This window comes from Panthera uncia (assembly GCF_023721935.1).
Source record: "Panthera uncia isolate 11264 chromosome B2 unlocalized genomic scaffold, Puncia_PCG_1.0 HiC_scaffold_24, whole genome shotgun sequence".
Lineage (NCBI taxonomy): Eukaryota > Metazoa > Chordata > Mammalia > Carnivora > Felidae > Panthera > Panthera uncia.
The window spans coordinates 78205322-78224306 of NW_026057580.1; the positions used below are offsets into that span (position 1 = coordinate 78205322).

Sequence of the window (18985 nt, forward strand, 5' to 3'; positions counted from 1 at the left end):
CTCAAGCAGGCTCTGAGCTGCCAGTACAGGGCCTAAAGCAGGGCTAGAACTCACAAAACCATGAGATCATGACCTAAGCTGAAACCAAGAATCAGACGCTTAACTGACTGAGCCACCCAGGCACCCCAGATCTAGAATTTCTATCTGGTTCTTTTATATAGTTTCTATTTCTCTATTATAATTTCCAATTTGTTCATTTATTACAAGCATATTTTCCTTTACATGCTACTTATAACAACTTCTTCAAAGTCCTTGATAAATAATTTCAGTTTAATCATCATTCCTAATCTTCTACTAGATGCCTTTTTCTGGGTAAGAATCACATTTCTCTTATTCTTCATATGTCTAGTAATTATGGATGATATCCAATATACTATGAAAGGTATATTCCCCAACGCTGATTTTAATTTAGCAGTTAACATGGCAAATTCAAACTCTAAACTCTAACCTCTGTGGTAAGATTATCTGATATCAGTGAAGTCCAAGTTCAGGAGAGAGACTTAACATCTGGACCGTATGAACACAGAGTTTAGGTGCCCCCTAGGTACTTCTCTACTTTCCAGAGACCTCCTTCCATTTTCCAGCTTCTCTTCTGCTTCTCGTCTGCTAAACCTTCTCTTCTGCTTTTTCAAACTTGTTAGAGTATGGATTTCTATCTGTGGAGCACCAACTGGTACCTGCCCTCAAGCAAAAGTCTGTTAAATCAGAATTTCAAACAGTATCAATCTTTTCATCTACATAGTGACTCACCTCCATCTTTTCCCCTCTATTTAGCCATTCCAGTACTTTTAACTAGTTGATTTTTTAAGCCATTTTTCCTGAGTTTATGTTTCTACCGGAAAGAACTAGCCTACCATTATAGAAAGTAGAACTTAATTTTTTAAGATTATTTTATGACATCCACTGAAACTTTCCCAGGCTCCCATAAAGTCAAAGACAGGAATCATCGAATAACCTCAGTGAAATTCGCAAACATGTCAACTATATAAAAGCCACTGAATTATAATAGAACATTGTATAGGTGCTTCAGAATTTCTTTTTTGGCACATTTCTCTAAAGGATAGCATCTTTTCTTCACCCACCCCTGCTTCAAATAATCCTGAAAATTTTCTATTAGATTTAAACCAAAGGGCAAAAGCTTACTTATCTTTTTTTGCTTTGGTTGATTGGTTTGTTTCAGGGTTTTTTGAGAGAGTTTGTTTTTTCATAGCATGTCTGGTATATATCACTCTTTATTAAGAGAAAAATGACAGTAAAAATAATTGTGAAAGGAAAACATCCTTGAAAAATATAACTCCCATGGAACACTGGTAGTTCTAGCCACTTATTTTGAAACAAAAATTAGAAATGAAAAAAAGAAGAAGAGAAACTGGAGAAGCTGGTGATTGTAACCAAATATAGATAAAGTCTAGATGAAGTAATTTCTGAGAGAGATACTCAAATCATTTCTTACCTTTTGACAGCTCCGGTCAATAGGATCCACTGGAGTAGATCTGGGATGGGTTACTCTAACATCATCTCTTCCACATTCCAGATTGGTCCATAATTCAGTTATAAGTGCATTAATAAACCCTGAGAAGAATTATATACATATTTACAGTATACAATTTCTTGGAATTATGGAAGAAAGATATAATTATCCCTCTGACAAGATTGGTTCTCGCTGACAAAAGACACATACTTACATCTTCTGTAAGAAATAACCTTTAAACTTAGTAGAAATTATATCTCCTGTTGTTAATTATACCTGTATGATACCTCATTATCCTAAAACTATATAATGACTAAATTCTGAGACACCTAAATTTCCCTAAAGAACTGAATTTTGAGTCTCTGGATTTATCACTTGGCCAATAACGTCTCACCATGCTTTTCTGAAAAATAAGGTTTACCCTTTACTCTTTGAGTGAGAAAGGCAGCTGAAAGGTGGTATGTGTTTGTATGTATACGTGTATGTTGTGTATCAGGAGGCAAGGTAGGCACTTAAAAGAGTTTAAGTGTGTTCCTTATTCTAATATAACTGTTTTTATAATTCCTATGCTTAAAACAATTCTTCATTTCACACAATTTTGGCTCAATACAGTCTAAATTCTGAATCAGTTACTATATATCTAAATGAAAGTGATTATTAAGGCTGATTATTATTTTATGAAGAATCAAATTACATTTTAAAAAAGTATAAAACAGAACACCTAATCATAAAATCAGTAAATTCATAATAACATTAGAACAGAAAGGTTCCTCTGGTATAACAGGAGAAAAAAAAAAAAAAAGCTCTGAAATCAAGAATATCAGGGATCAAATTACAAATATGCAGGCTTAGTAGTCGTGTCCTTAGATTTGTTCAACTTCTTAGAGCATCAGGTCCCCTGTTGGAAAACTGAAACAGTGCTATATTCGAGGGTTGCCATGAAGTATAAATGGGACAATACATATGAAGTTCCTAACATAGTACCCTAAGAGATCATAGGAATTCAAGCAATGTTAATCTTCCTTCCTTTGTCCTGTAAAATTATTGCAATTAATCCTCTCACGGGAAGCTTGACGGTATTGGGCTCAGAGGCTTAATGACTTGACCAACAGGGAAATCTGAGATTGTACCTCCAAATGCTTCCATTAATATGCCCCTGGGTATAGCAATATGTTAGATTTTACACTAAGTGGAAGAAAAAATAAGTCGTTCAGTTTAGGACAACTTCTTCCAAGAAGCATGTTTCATAATACAAGTACTCCAAATTAGCTTAGCCGAAAAGTTTTTAAGATATATTATAGTAAAATATTTTCACTTAAGGAAAGGACCAATTATGGTCAGTGATGTTCTAGTTCATCAACACTAAACTTTGAAAAATATAACCATAACATCTCTATTAGAAGTTATGTCTTGTCTCTCTGGTCTAGGGTTCAGATAGCCTTAAGGTATATTAAATTCCCAATGTTTAAACTCTTAAAAATTCAATCCATTGTAGATAATACATGCTGACTGCAAATGCAGTGGTAAAAGTGGTGAAAACTAAGCTTTCAAGGGCAAAAGAGAAAGAAGAAGAATAAGGAAATAGTATGTATGTATGATAATTATTGTGGTTGTGTATATTTTGATGCATATACAGGCCACTAAAACTGAGCATTAAGAAATCATGTAAGATTTAAGAGGGAAAAAAAAATCTTGTAAGATTCAACTGTACTGAAAGAGGATTTATAAGATGAAGACAATTGCTTAAGCATCAAGTACTTCTCAGCTTAATTCATTATGTTCCATTGTTCTGAGGAAAAGAGAACAAGGCTGTGTATATATACTTCAAGGGAAAAAAAATCCCATTGCAATTTCATGGAAGAGAAAAGATAAAGGAAACCCTGTAACTTTCCCTTACCTAAGGCCAAACCTGCGAAAAAGAACTTTATAGAGTAAATATCCTGAGAGCTGATCATGCCAGTTAAATTTTCTATTGGCTTACTCATTTTATTTAAAATTATTAACATTCTGATTAAAAGAAAAAACCTACCTGAACTGTGTAGTGCCACTGCACCTGCTGCTGTTGATGACACTTGTGTAACCAAAACTCCGTAGCCAAACTTTTTATGTCTGCTGATCTAACAAAATAAATAAGGAACAATGAAAAGCAGGAAAACAAAAAATGCTAATATTTTATTTATATGTTACATGTAGGTTACTGATTCTTCTTGTTAGAATACTAGACATTCTTTTAAGTAAACATAATGAGCAGCAAAACAAACTCAGACACCCTGTCAATGAGTTAATATTTTGGGGGTTCTCATTTCAGATAGAGGTTCTGGTCCCAGCCGTAAAATTAAGTAGCGTTTTGCTTTGAACAAGTCACTTCCCTCTCTAGGTTGAAAACAAAGGACTTTGACCATGATGAAGATTAACATTCCTTCCAAATTTAAATGCTGTTATTTTATTCCTTAGGTCAGTCCCTCAATAATAAATTTCCTCGCATATAAATCTGTATTGACTGTCAGCCAAACTATACTCTTAATTAAAAAAAAAAAAACTTAAAAAAAATAATATCTTCTCAATGGCAATCATTTTTAGAGGAAATGTGTTTTTTTTTTCCCTAAAGTAATTATATATATATTAAACACACAAAGAATACTGATCATTAACATACAAGTTTATAAATAGTGTTGTAGAAAACACTGGACAATTTGCATGTCACAAAGAGTACTATACGTGTATTCCTGGTAAAGTACACAAGGATCACTCCTGGCAGAAAACAATACGGAAATAACAGAAAATAAACAGTGTTCCTCCTTAGATCTTAGCTAAGACCAGGTTGGCTAATAAAATGGTTGATATCTAAACAAAGTTAACCATTCACAATTTGTATTTTTTCAACATTTCATTAAAAGAATTGATTTTTTTAAAAAAGGATCTGTTTTAATCAAATTTTTAAGATATAAACTGTGCATTCAGTCTTGAAGGCAAAAAAAAAAAAAAAAAAAAGTAGACAGGGAACTAAAAGCCCATGGGAAAGAATTAGATTGGATTTTCTATTCATGTCTCCATTTGTTTGCCTTCCTTTTCCATTTTTATTACTCATAGTTTCCACTTTCCTTGAACCTGCCATACATTAGTTTTGTAGTTAGATGACAGAGAGGTACAAAAATATGAATGGCTATTTTTTTTCCCACTCTCCTGCCATAATAACTAAATAAATACCTTACTGATCAATCAACCCCATTGACCCTGCTGACTTAGATATCAGCAGCCACAGGGGCTTCCTAGACTCACACTAAGTACTGAAAAGGAAGAGGCAAAGAAAAACTTCATAGAAGTTAGAGATGCTTTAGTAAGACTCAGCTTTCATGAAACACAAATTTGAGTTCGAGTCTTACTGCTGTAAGTAGATGTGAGAGCATATGCAGATCAGTTAACAAGCCTGGGTCTCTACTTTCTCTTCAGCAAAATTAAGGAAATGGCCTAGTGGCTTTCTTACAAGATAATGGAGAATTTAAATTTTCAAAAAATTTCTTGAATAGCATAAAGCACCATTAAACTACGGTATTATATTACAAGGTTGTAAGTTACTGAGGTTCAGGGAACAGTGTCTTCTGTTATAACAACCAGTGTGGTACAAAGACTAGGGTTTTTTTTTATATTCATAAATGTTAAAACAGAGACATCTATTCCTAGCTGTATTATCACAATAGCAATAGTTGTGTATGCACAGTCTCAAGCATCTGATAAGAAAAGTGTCTTTGAATTGCTTCAATATTTTCAAAAATGTAAAAAAACAAAACAAAACAAATGGCTAACTAGTACACAAGGTGATTCAAACTCACCAACAGAGAAATTCAAATTAAAATGACCATATATGTAAACTTAAAAATCCTGAGAAACTTCAGGATTTACTATAGTCTGAATGTTTGTGTCACCTCCAAATTTCGTATGTTGAAATCCTAACCTCCAAAGGTGAGATAGTAAATGGGACCTTGATTTGGTCATAAGGTGGAGAGAACTCGTGAATGGGATTAGTGCTGTTATAAAAAAGATCCCAGAGAGCTCCCGAGCCCGTATCCATGTGAGGATACAATGAGGCATCTGTGACCAGAGAGGGCCCTCCTCTGACCACATTGGCATCCTGATCATGGACTTCCAGCCTCCAGAACTGAGCAGTAAATTTCTGTTTATAAACCACCCAGTCTATGGTATTTTAACAGCCCAAATGGACTAAGACAACATTCTACAAGATATATACATATCCCAGGATATTACACATATTAAAAACATTAGCATGGAAGTCTGGGGTAGAGGAATACACACAGGGTGAAATGGAACTGTGAACCAGAAATGACAGGGAATAAAATTAATTAAGACAACATCTTGCATGGACAAATGACAGCAGTATGCCATAAACTGAGGCATGTAAATAAGTTCTCTATACTAGAGGTCCATTTAAATAATAATTAAAAACACATCTGCCCATATAAACCTTATGTCAAACTGATGAACTAATGCTCATAGGTTTTATTTGTGAGGAATGGTCAGGACCGTCTCTCAAAAACTACTTACCTTCACAGGCAAAAACTCTTAAGTTTTTTGTTTTTATAGACTTAAACAAAAGCAGGGAATTAGAACTGAAGAACAAATAAAATCGTATTTACAACCTGGTAACCTAGTAACATCAATATACAACAGCTGTGAGAGACAAAGAAGACACTTTTAAAAGCATACATATAATCCTAAAAAGCCCAAAAGTTCAGGAATGTTTACACCATCACAGCAAAAAGCTGAATACACCTTAATGGACTTAAGAGAAAGGGCTAAATTATAGTGTACATTTTATTTAACAGTATCTAAAAATTAATCTACAAATATTTTTCTTTTTAATGTGAGGACCAAATTCTTACTAACGTGTACATTTAGACCCAATAGTGAATTTCCTCCTCCTGAAATTCCACCCAGCTTTAGTACAACCAGATGTTTGTTATATTTATAACACATCTGGATGGTTAACTATATTTTTCAATTCCATCTGGTTGTTTCCCATCCTGTAAACATATCCATAGATACCAACATCAATTCTAATGCTTTCCTGAAATAATATCAAGTTAAATATTACAATGCTATATGGTTTTTTAATTGAGGTTTAATAACCTCTTCACTCAGAGAAGACAGAATGATGTTCTTAATAGCTTTTACAGCAAGAAAAATTCTTTTTGCCTCTAGCAGATGGTAATTCATACCTGTAATTTTTTTGCATATCGTTTGAACATAAATGTCAGACATTCGTTGATGGCACCTGTTCTTTGAAGAAATAGTAGTCCTTTGGGAGTGGCAGCAAAATTTAGTAAATCATCTAACAAATTCTCTTCCCAAGCCATACTGAAACAAGCAAAAGAAAGGTATGCATTTCTTTATTATACTCAAAACTAAAAGAAAATATTTCAGCTTAATGTTGTTGATAAACTTAAAGAGTACATATTGAGGACTAAGTATTCAATATTTTTAAAAAAACAGATTAAAAAAAGTATGCTTTCCTTGACAATAATGACTTTTATTGTATTTTCTGCCCAATAATTTTCTTTCACTTTAATTAAATATTAACTGCATGTGTCAGCATTTTTTTACATCTAGATTCTCTCATCTGTGCTTTAAATTCTTTCTCTTCTCTTCTTGTAATTCTGCTGGGCTGGGAGTCCCCAGGCCCCAACTCTCCATTATTTTCATACTTTTTATTTTTTTTTCAAGTATGTACATATGTATGTATCTATGTATGTATTTACTTAGAGACAGTGCAAATAGGGGAAGGGCAGAGAGAAAGGGAGAGAATTCCAAGCAGGCTCTGTCCTGCCATCACAGAACCTAATGCGGGGCTTGAAGCCATGAAACCACGAGATCATGAACTGAGCCGAAACCAAGAGTCAGACACTTGACCAACTAAGTCACCCTGTCTCCCCTATATTTTCTTTTCATTACAGAGTATCTGTCCTCTAACTTTCTAAAGCATATCCGGCATAGTATCTTTATTTTAATAGGTTTTTCATTTTACTTTTGGAGAATAACATTGTTTTTTTCTCAAAACACTTTTAAAAGGAGGGCCAGTAACATTCTCCCCAGAAAAAGTTTGAAACATTCAGAAGACACAGTTAAACAGGGGAGCCAGAGCTAGAAATATGGAAACATAGGAGGGGAAATGAGCACTTCATCTGAAGTACCAGAAAGAGAAAATGTACTCCCTACTGGATATTCCTAGTTGTCTAGAAAGAAACTTTGTATATAAAAATAGACCAAAAATTAATTATTGACATGTATAGTAAAAACAGTGAATCTGTAGAAGGGTGCCATTTACCCACCAAGGAAGTTTCAGAAGTCTGTTTTGAAAATGATTGTAAAATAACTTGAAATCCAGGACTTTTCTAATCAAAAAGAGAGTAAGTCCGTGTTTTGACACACATCCCTCTGCACCAATCACAGAGTAGTGGCCAAAGATTCAACCATGTTTAAATAACAAATTCCATCATGGACAGAAACACACAGAAGCGAGGCTCTAATTTTAAGGTAAATGCAGGCAATGGAAACTAAATTTAGTACCAGTAAGATACATAGGACTAGAGGAGTCACACATCAGATACAAGACCAGTGCTAGGCTCACTGCTTAAGACCTACGACTGGGTGAGACTAATAGAAATAATATATATTTAACTCAAGTAAAGTATAATTTACATACTTAAAAATATTATATGTAACAAAACACTTATGTATGTATAACAAGGTCTAAAAGTGGGGCTTTTGACAGAAGCTTTTGTCCCAGAAGCCTAGGACAACAGGAAGACACAGACAAAGCCTCATTTCTAGAAATGAGCATATGATCAATTTATATTCTAGTTCTTCAGTTGTAGCTATACTATCCATATCATCAGTGACAGGAGCCTCAAAATACCAATACAAAATGTATTTAAAACATGACAGTAAAAGAGAAAAACCATAAAACTGCTTGGCAGGGAGAAATGAACATAGAAATATAAGTGGGAAGAAACAATAAGTGAGGAGGAGAAAGAAAATAGGGAAGGAGACAAACGAAAAGACTGAAAAATGAACTCCCAATCAAACTTTAAGAGAGATCTAAAGCTTATCACAATACCCTCCAGTTCCATCCACATTGTTGCAAATGGCAAGAGGTCATTATTTTTCGTTGCTGACTAGTATTCCACCGTATGTATGTATGTATGTATGTATACATACATACATAACATGCTGTATGTGTGTATACACACACACACACACACACACACACACACATCTTTAACCATTCATCAGTTGAGAGTATTGTGCTAAGCAAAATAAGTCAATCAGAGAAAGATATATGATTTCACTCATACGTGCAAGTTGAGAAACTTAACACAGGAACATAGGGGAAGGGAAATAAAAATAAGATAAAAACAGAGAGAGGTAAAACATAAGAGATTCTTAAATACAGAGAAAAAACTGAGGGTTGATGGGGGTGGGGATTTGGGGATGGGTGGGTTAAATGGGTGATGGACATTAAAGAGGGCACTTTTCGGGATGGGTGTTGTATGTAAGAGATGAATAACTGGGCTCTACTCTCCTGAAGCCTAGAGTACACTGTATGTTAACTAACTTGAGAATTTTAAAAAAGATATCTAAAGCTAAGAGCTAGCAGAATTGACACTTATCAAATGAATCCATTCCAGCTGAAATAATTTTCAGAAATGACTAAAATAAATTTATTGATACTCAAGGGAAGTTTTTAAAATGTTTCTGTTAAAACTGAAGCAAAAAGCAAAAGGGAAATAAAAACAAGTACATTTTTTTAAAAAGAACCATTGGAAATTGTGGAAATAAGAAGCATAGCCACTTATGAGTCACAGTCAAAGAATTATTGAATTGGATAGTAGATAGGTAGGAAATGTTTAAGAAAACAGATGACAAACAGAATAAAGACTGAAAGGCCTCAAAACACATCTAATAAAATCAGTAAAAGAGAAACAAAGGGATATACGAAAAGATACTAAGAATTTTCTAGATTTGAGGAAAGACACCAGTCCAGTCTATAGACTGAAAGAACATTCAAAGTACCAAACAGGATAAATTCAAATCACACAAATGACAAACATCCAACACACACACACACAGACAAAAGCAAAAAACAAACAAAAACCACAATCAAATTAAAAGATAGGAGAAAGGATATGACCTATAAGAGAAATGTGATTATACTAACAGATTTTTTCAGTTACTACTTATTCCAAAAGAAAATGGAGTAATAGCTTCAAATACTGATGAGAAATAATTGTGTATCAAAAATTTTATACCCAGATAAACTATAAACTACCCTTTAGGAGGGGCAGTTTAGATAGGAGTGGGTTGCATGGATTGGAGGGGAAATGGTCAATTTCAGACATAAAGAGAAGACTAGTTTACTTCTCTCAAACCCTTAAAGAACAATTAAAGGAAAACTATTTGGAAACTTACTATGGGGGAAAATGTGAGCCTATGAGAAAGAATGAGCTACAAGTTTCAACAAACAGCAAAAAACAGTAAATGTCTATAAATTTAATAACTGACTGAAAAGAAAAATTAGGTGCTTCAAATAAGAAAACAAAGTAAGGTTTTTTAAGCAAAGACAGATTTGGGTTTTAAATGACCCTGTACTGTATCACAAAATCTCACCCAACATAAAAGGATACTTATCATGCAATCCAGGTCCTCTGAAAATACAAATTAATTAGAAGTCAACAGTTAAAAAAATATATTAGTAAAAATAACTGTTCGGAAACAACTGTATTGAAAACATTTCATGGGTTAAATAGTAAAATCAAAATAGAAAGTTTTTAAAATATTTAAAAGAGCTTAATATGAAAGTACTACATATCAAAATATATTAAAATTAGCATGGCTGAGGTGCATTGCTTCTTTCAACATCCATTCTCATTCCCCTTTTCATTTACTTTCCTGTACTACAGAAGTGAGGAAAGGAGAGAAGATGCAAACAGCATTAGTAAAACCCAAACCTGGTCTTTGCATAAACTAATACAATAAAATAGTCAAGGGAGGAAAACAGCCATAAAAATACTAAGACTCAAAAAATAAATAATTACAGCTAAAGAATTTTTTAATCATACAAGAATATTTCAAACGAGTTAAAAAATGTATATGTTTAGATAAGAAAAAGTCATTTTTTAGGAAAATATCAAAAGTCTCTCAAGCACAAAAAAACCTGAATAACCATTAGCCATTAAAGAAATTGTAAATTTTTTTAACGTTTGTTTATTTTCGAAAGAGAGTGTATGTGAGGGAGGGGCATAGAGAGAAGGAGACACAGAATCTGAAGCAGGATCCAGGCTCTGAGCTGTCAGCATAGAGCCCAACATGGGGCTCGAACTAGTGAACTAGAAGATAATGACCCGAGCCAAAGTCAGATGCCTAACCAACTCAGCCACCCAGGTGCCCCAAAAGAAAGTGCATTTTAAAGTCTACCTTGACTCCCACCCCTCCAAAAAACTTAACAGAGGCGAAAAACTTAGAGAGTGCATCCCATAATTTTGAAAAATTACAGAAAACTGACATAATTTTATCTTTTCTGCCAAGATCTTAACATTTAATTTTCTTTCACTTATAGAGAAGATATGGTTTGAAATGGAAAAATCAAGCCACTGAATGTGTTTGTTGGTACTGAGATAAGGGCAATGGCAAAAAATACAGTTTTGTTAGCTTATGAGAACTTGTTTCTTTGAATGGTTAGATATTATAGAGGGTTAGACACTTTCATGGATATTGAGTTTCAGGTGTTTATTTCTTTGGATCATGGGCGGAGTTTTACAGATCAAAGACACCCCCCTTACTTCACCCTCAAGTTTTCTAACTCTTGATGATTGGTTGGGGCAGATTGGGCACTTTGTTTTCCCTCTAATTATATTCTTCTCTATGGTCACACTAACAATGATCCCACATAGTTTGCAATCACTGCACTTCCTACTATCAACCAAAATAGCATGGTAGAAATTTCAGTTGGGATTACAATCCAAAGCCTAAATTTAAAAGACATCAATCCCCTATGATGACTATATAAATGTTGCTAATCTTCTCTGCAGTATTGTAAGCATCAATAAATAGAAAAATGGAGGGGGAATCTCCAAAATATGCTTGTCAGAAAGTATAAGCTCAAAATACCTAACATTAGTCTGTCAAAGGTTCAAAAATAAGAATTTTACCAACTTACTGTTAATTTTACCTTTATCATATCAATCTTACTGTTGGTGTCATTATTTAGAAACTAGTGTCTAAGAGTAGAAGTGTTATTTATTCACTGATTCAAAAAAGGTATAAAGAATAGGAGGAGATATTTGCAAATGATATTTCTGATAAAGGTTTAGTATCCAAAATATATAAAGAATGTATACAGCACCAAAAAACCAAATATTCCAGTTAAAAAATGAACAGAAAACATGAACAGACATTTCATCAAAGACATACAGATGGCCAACCAACACATGAAAAGACATTCAACATCACTCATCAGGGAAATGCAAATCAAAACCACAATGAAATATCACCTCACACCTGTGAGAATGGCTAAAATGAAAGATTCCACTACTGGGTATTTAACAAAGAACACAGAAACACTAATATGAAAAGATATGCACCCCTATGTTATCTGCAGCATTATTTACAATAGCCAAACATGGAAGCAAAATGTCCATCAACAGATGAACAGATAAAGTGATACACACACACACACACACACACACACACACAATGGAATAGTACTCAGCCATAAAAGACAACGAAATCTTGCCACTGGAAACCACATGGATGGATCTACAAAATATGATGTTAAGTGAAATATGTCAGCTGGAAAAAACAAATACCACACAATTTCACCCATATGTGGAATTTAAGAAACAAAAAAAATGAACAAAGACAAAAAAGAGACAAACCAAAAAAGACTCTTAACTACAGAGAACAAACAGATGGTTACCAGAGGGTAGGAACATGTGGGGACAGGCTAAATAGGTGACGAGTTTAAGAGTGTGCTTATGATGAGCACTGAGTAATAATATGGAATTGTTGGATCACTATATTGTACACGTGAAACTAACTTAACACTCACTGTATATTAATTATACTGGAATTAAAATAAAAGAAACATTATCAGGAATCTATGTACTGACACTAGAACAGTCTAATTAACTGGTCCACATGGTTTTACACTCCAATTTTAGCAAACTACGAAGGAACAAATAATGTCTATCTCCAACTTTTCAATTAACACAAAAGAACAAAATACATTCAATTCTATGAGGTAATTTAATTTTGCTGACAAAAATGAAATCAACAGTTCTGACTCTCTATTATCAAAAAGTCTATTAAATCTTATTTCTAAGACATTAGAATCATACACTGTAGGAACCTCCTTTTCCTCCAGAATCAAGTTTCTACATTGAGCACACATTCCCCATTTTAACATTGCTTGCCTCTTACCACCTAATCACTTAGTCTCCATGGAAGAAGGGACTCAGGAGATCTGGAGAATGTCCTAAGCACACCTGGTTAAGTAATGCCTCTCTCCCAGTCTACTGTGTGATCCAGCTAGGTAGCTTCCTGTAGGAAGCACACATTCTGCTCTGTTCTACTGTGTAGTTAAGTCTGTTCTTTGTTAAGCTCTGCCTCAGAGGGAAGCCTATGACTGTCCACTAACCATTGTGACAGAAGGGTAAATCAAATTCTTGAGCTCTTAGGAAGCCTGTATATATTCAATGTTTTGATCTGTTTGACTTCTTTATCTCTATTACTTGGTTGACAGCTCAGGAAAGAAGTGTGGCATATAATTTATTAGCTCTTTCACACTCTAACTTCAGAATCTAAAAATATTACTGAGAGTAAAATGTATTGACTATTAATTACGTTCCCTCTTCTTAGCCTATTTGACCATACTATTTCTTCCATCTGAAATAACATTTTCCCCCTTTTTAGTCAGGTTAGTATCTATTCTCTTTAACTTACTTTAACAACTTCTTCCAAAAAGATTTCCTTCACAAGTTGCCTCCCAATAAACCCTTCATGACCCCATCATATAAATTTAGTATACCATATTGCCACATTGTATTTATTTGTATTCTACCCTACACAATAAGCTCTTAAGATATAGGTATCCTCAGAAGTCCAAGCCCTTGGTCTAGCACATGGCTGAATGAATCAAAGGAAGAGGAGAAATCAGAGGAGACCTCAAAGAAAACATCTAAAAACTACCTCAAAAACTGCAGAAATGTTTTTCTCTCCACACACAAAAAAATGGCAATTAAGTTTATGACAACAATCAGAAAAAAAATTATAGCTAATTTTTAGGAAATTAGCTATTTGTTGAACAATTACATTGTTAAGGAAATTTAAAAAAGGCTTTTTGTTAGACTTCTTTAGTTAAAACTATGCCTATCCAAAAAAAATGTTGATTTATTTTTTCTTAAGAATATCCCTTAACGTTCTATTATCTGTTTAGAGCATGCCAACAACTAAGAAGAGAATGCAAATATATTAGTCATCAGATACTAACTAAAAAAATTTTTTTCCCATCACTAATTTGACTCCATGTCCTATTGGTATTTGTGAAGATACATGGAGATATCTAATATCTAAATTAAAAATTAGTATAAATACTGAATTAAATAATTTCCTTATGCCAAAATGTAATTAAAATGCATTCCCACACATTCTGAAAAATCATAATTTAAATATAAATAGACTTTGCTGGCATTTGAAATCACCTTATTCCTATGGAACTCCCTAGTTAGCTTTCCAAAATTTAGTATTTGATAATTCTCTGTATTTTCTGGAAACATTATAACAGATCCAGTTTCTTAACCCAAAATGTAAAGACAGGATGAAGCAAGTATAATAAATATTGCTAGATGTAAGGTACAAGTAAGGTACAAGTATCTCCAAAAGTTCCCCGTAGGTGTAATTTTCCTCAATCCTATATGTATATGGTCACCTTCCTATAAAGTCCTTTTTTTTTTTTTTTCTAGTTTTTATTTACATTCCAGTTAATTAACACATAGTGTAATATTAGTTTCAGGTATATTTTTGCTACAATGTTTAATTATATTCTCATTTTTTAATTATTTCAGCAAATGTAGAAAAACAGATAAGTTTATTCAATTGTGCTTACAGGTTTTGGGATTCCTGGCTTACTGAAGAAACAGATTCCAAGCACTTTACTGGAGTAGTTCTTTCTGATTGCAAACTTGTCTAAAATATAACAGATTAATTTACATTATTTATTGATTACTCGTAAGATCTCATGATACGTTTTTATAGTTGATCCTTAATGTAACTAAAATTAAATCACCTTCAAATTTTAAGCTATTTGGCTTTTAATTAAATGTTATGTAAAATATTTTATAAATGAAGCATATAAATGTGAGGAAAAAAGGCTTATTAGTCCACTGATACATACTACATTTGACTCTTGCAACATTATCTCCAGTGTCCATAACAAAACCCCAGCTGGCTATAAAAGTTGCTCAGAAACAGCTTCTAAAGGATGTCAGTTTATGCAAATATAATTTATCTAAAGGCTCTCCTGCAAGAAAAGACTTTGAAATGTAGTTAGGTCCTAGAACTTTGTCTTAGTGGGAGATGAGGTACAGGCATCCTGTACCAAATTAGAAAGCATTCTGTTCCCTAAAGTACTGTGATACTAAAGAAGGCATATTTGTGCCAGTAAAAGATTTTAACTGCATTATGATAATACTATAGTGACTATATTTGAAGTAAAGATTTTCAGGGGGGAGGAAAAGCTTAAAAATTCTTACCTTCTTCCATGCTTTTGCTATAGACTCATGCAAACTATAAGGAATTAACACCTGTAAGCCTTCACATGTACCATATATTTGACGACACACAGAAATAAAAGCTCCTTTAACCACAGGCAACATTTCCGAACCAGAAAAAATAGAAATGTCTTCATCAAGAAGTTTTTTCGAAAACTGGGCAATTATATGAGCACCTGTAGAACTAAAACATGATACTAAAGTTATTCCAAGGTTATAAATCATCACCTCATCAAGTACTACCAAAAAAGTCGAATTGTATCATAAACTTTGCATTTGCTTGGCTTCCCATTTAGTCCTCTAGCTTTTCTTGGACATGTCAATATTCCTGTTCCCACCTATGTACAGATAGGTGTCTAATAATTAGAAGTTTCAGGAGACTAGAAGGAAAGAACATACAGATAGGAAAAAGCAAAACTATACACTTAACAGGTTATAGACACCATGGGTCCCGGGCCATATGGAACTTCACTTGATTATAGTGAAAACAAAATCCTGAGTTCCCCTGCCATTAATAGGATGTAGCTCCTGTATTTCAGAATCTCAGACACATTAATAGTAATAACAGATAAGGAAAACATAGTAAATGTTTAATATGCCAAGTACTATTCTAAATATTTCAAATGTATTAATCCATTTAATCCTCACAATAACCCTATAAACTATACTCTTCATTTTTTAAACAGATAAATAAAGTTAAGGCTTACAGGAATTAAATAACTTGAACAATACCACAAGGTTTGTCAGAGGTAGAGCCAGGCCTCAAACCCAGGATATCTAGCTCCACAGCAGCACACGTTTAGTCTTTCTAGCTTTAGGATAGGGCCTTCCATGTACCCCTCCATACATCTTTAACAGTTACTAACATTTTGCCAGTCTTGTTTTATATATCCTGACCTCCCCCTCTGCCCACCTCTACTGAAATATTATATGCTACATCCCAGACATCATTTTACCTAGTGTACATCTTTAACTGATAAAGGTTTCTATGTTATGTGCCAATACCCCACCAAACTATGATTCTTTAATCTATCTGTTAGTCCACCCATATCAAGATTTTCCTAATTGTCGTAAGGTTGTCCTTATAACAGGTTTGTATAAATCAAAATTCAAACAAGTTTCATGCAGTGCATGAGGTTATTGTATTATTTAGGCTCCCTCTTTCTTTTTTTTTTTTTTTTTACCTATGCCAATGATTTGGAGAAATGAAGTTATTTTTCCTATCCATACTATTATTTGGATAACTGCTTCCTTATGGTGTCATTTAATGTGTTCCTCTACTTCCCCATAATTTCCGTAAGTTGATAATTATATCTAGAGGCTTAAGGTTCAATTTCTTTTTTTCCCGGAAAAAATAACTTTATAGGTGGTTGCTACTGTGTACCTCCGACTGCATCATGAGACACATATTGTTGTCCTAATTTTGGTGGTGCTAAAAATCAACTGGTCAGATGGTAGAAGCCTGAGCTCTCCAGTAGGAAGTCCTCCTCTCATCAAGCCATTCACCTAATGGTTTTAGCATCAATTCAGGATAATTTCCTAAATGAACTATTTCATTAGGAATTACCAAATGGTGATTTCTAATTATCTTGCATTTATTAACTAAAAGCTTTCTATGAAGAATTTTATCTTCAGTAACTTAATAGTTATATTAAAATACAATTGGTACAAGAAAGAATAAAAAAACACGTCTGAATTTTTTTTAATCAATTTACAAAATGAGTTGGTGTCCTCACAACTTCAATGGGTAATTGACGAGGTTTTCTTTAATTTTAGTATGTTTTTTAAAACTATGTTTGTTTGCTTTATGTATGTTAACCATTGAAGTAACTGTTTTTTTAATTCTTAAATTATCCATCTTCAATCAGTAGGAGGCCCCTTCTGGTAGCTTGGGGTACTTTTGACACAACATCTTTAGTCTTTAATAATTTCCTTACTTTCTAGAATGGTAAGATGTCCCAGGATCACCTTGCACATTTCCCAACCCAACCCAGAAACAACTACCTTCAAGGAGCCCTTCCTCCTTTTGTGGTTGGGGGGCGGGGGGGGGGGAACCTTAGATATTTAGAGACCACAGTCTACTAAGGGGTTATCATTACTTCTAGCCTGTCAGTGCTAAGAAAAGTATAATTTATGGGGTGACTGGGTGGCTCAGTTGAGCATCCAACTTCGGCTCAGGTCATGATCTCACAGGTCATGGGTTCAAGCCCCACGTTGAGCTCTGGGCTGACAGCTCAGAGGCTGGAGCCTGCTTCTGACTCGGTCTCCCTCTCTCTCTGCCCCTCCCCTGCTCACACACTGTCTCCCTCTTTCTCTCAAAAATAAGTAAATATCAAAAAAAAATTTTTTAAAGAATAAGAGAAATATTTATTTCCATTATGAATTTAAATTTCAATTAATATATTTTATATTTACATAAATTTAATTTTATATATAATTTTATATATAAATTTAAATATAAATTTAATTTTAATTCAACATATATTAAATTAATATATGTTATTTTATAAATATAAATTTAATATCATGTTTTTGTTGAAATTCTAGTTTCTTATGATGCTAATTACTTATTTGCTTTATTTAGAATATGGGCATAATAGTTTCAGAATATATTAAAGGCAGATTAAGATTATTTTTGTGATTTTTTTTTAACCCTATATATCCCACTAGAAATGTTCAAATCAGGTCACTTTGAAGTAATTTTTTGCATGGGTAGGTAACTAACTTGATTGGTAGTTAAATGCTCTTATTTCCATTTGTCTTAATTTCTTCAAAATTTGAACTCTTCTTTTTAACTTTTACATTTAGCATATAAATCAGATACATGATTCCAAAGTCAAATCTAGGTCCAATCAAGGTACATGTCTTACCTTTCTACCTCCCCATCCACATGCTTTTCTCCCTCGAAAACTATTACTTTTCAGTTTACCCTTTCATCGCTCCTTTTGAAAAATATCAACAAATATGTTTTTGTTTATTCATATTCTATTCATATAAAAGGTAGCATTCTATAAACATTCTTTTGTCTGTTCACTTAACATATTCTGAAGACAACTCCACAGCAATACATAAAAAATTCCATGTTCCCACTGCAGAGCTAAGTGTTCCTTTGTGCAAACATAATTTAATCAACCAGTCTCTTGTTACTGGACATTTGAGACGATTCCAGTCTTTGGCCAATATAAATAATAATATCAGAAACAACCACTGAACAATGGGGAGTCAGAAGAAATGGACATTTTATGTCTTACCTGTTTAACTTCAATTAAGGAAAACTTTTTAAAAAATGTAGAAATCCTAATGACTGGGAAAAAACTAATTACATAATTAAATGTCTATATAGCAAAAAAAGACAAAAATCAAAACAAAAAAACTGAAATAGGGAAGTGATGGACAATGAAAAGAAACTTTAGAACTCGTGACAAAAGGTTAGTCTTTCTCATTTTACAAAAGAATTGTTATCTGTATAGAAAAATACTTCCAGTTGAGTATGGCAGATTGAACACCTACACTCATATCTGCACCCTCTTAAAATACTAAAATGCAAAATAAACAGAATTTTCAGAAGGCTTTTATAGCTGTCAAGAAGAAAAGAAAGGATGTGATAGTAACAATTTTTTATACTCTAGAATGTGAAAAAAACAAGAAGTAATTCAGGACCTGGAAAAACTGA

General features: G+C 33.4%; 1 protein-coding gene across 2 annotated transcripts in view; it reads right to left on the reverse strand.

Moving 5' to 3' along the window:
• The window catches only part of TBC1D32 (TBC1 domain family member 32), a 201284-nt gene that overhangs the window by 120988 nt on the left and 61311 nt on the right, over window positions 1-18985 (reverse strand). For both annotated transcript variants that reach the window (XM_049654268.1, XM_049654266.1), the window contains exons 17-21: window positions 15295-15496; window positions 14649-14728; window positions 6706-6844; window positions 3501-3588; window positions 1454-1572 (exon numbers count right to left, since the gene is read on the reverse strand). In XM_049654268.1, the coding sequence (XP_049510225.1) occupies window positions 1454-1572; window positions 3501-3588; window positions 6706-6844; window positions 14649-14728; window positions 15295-15496 (628 nt within the window). The remainder of the gene's footprint in view (window positions 1-1453; window positions 1573-3500; window positions 3589-6705; window positions 6845-14648; window positions 14729-15294; window positions 15497-18985) is intronic.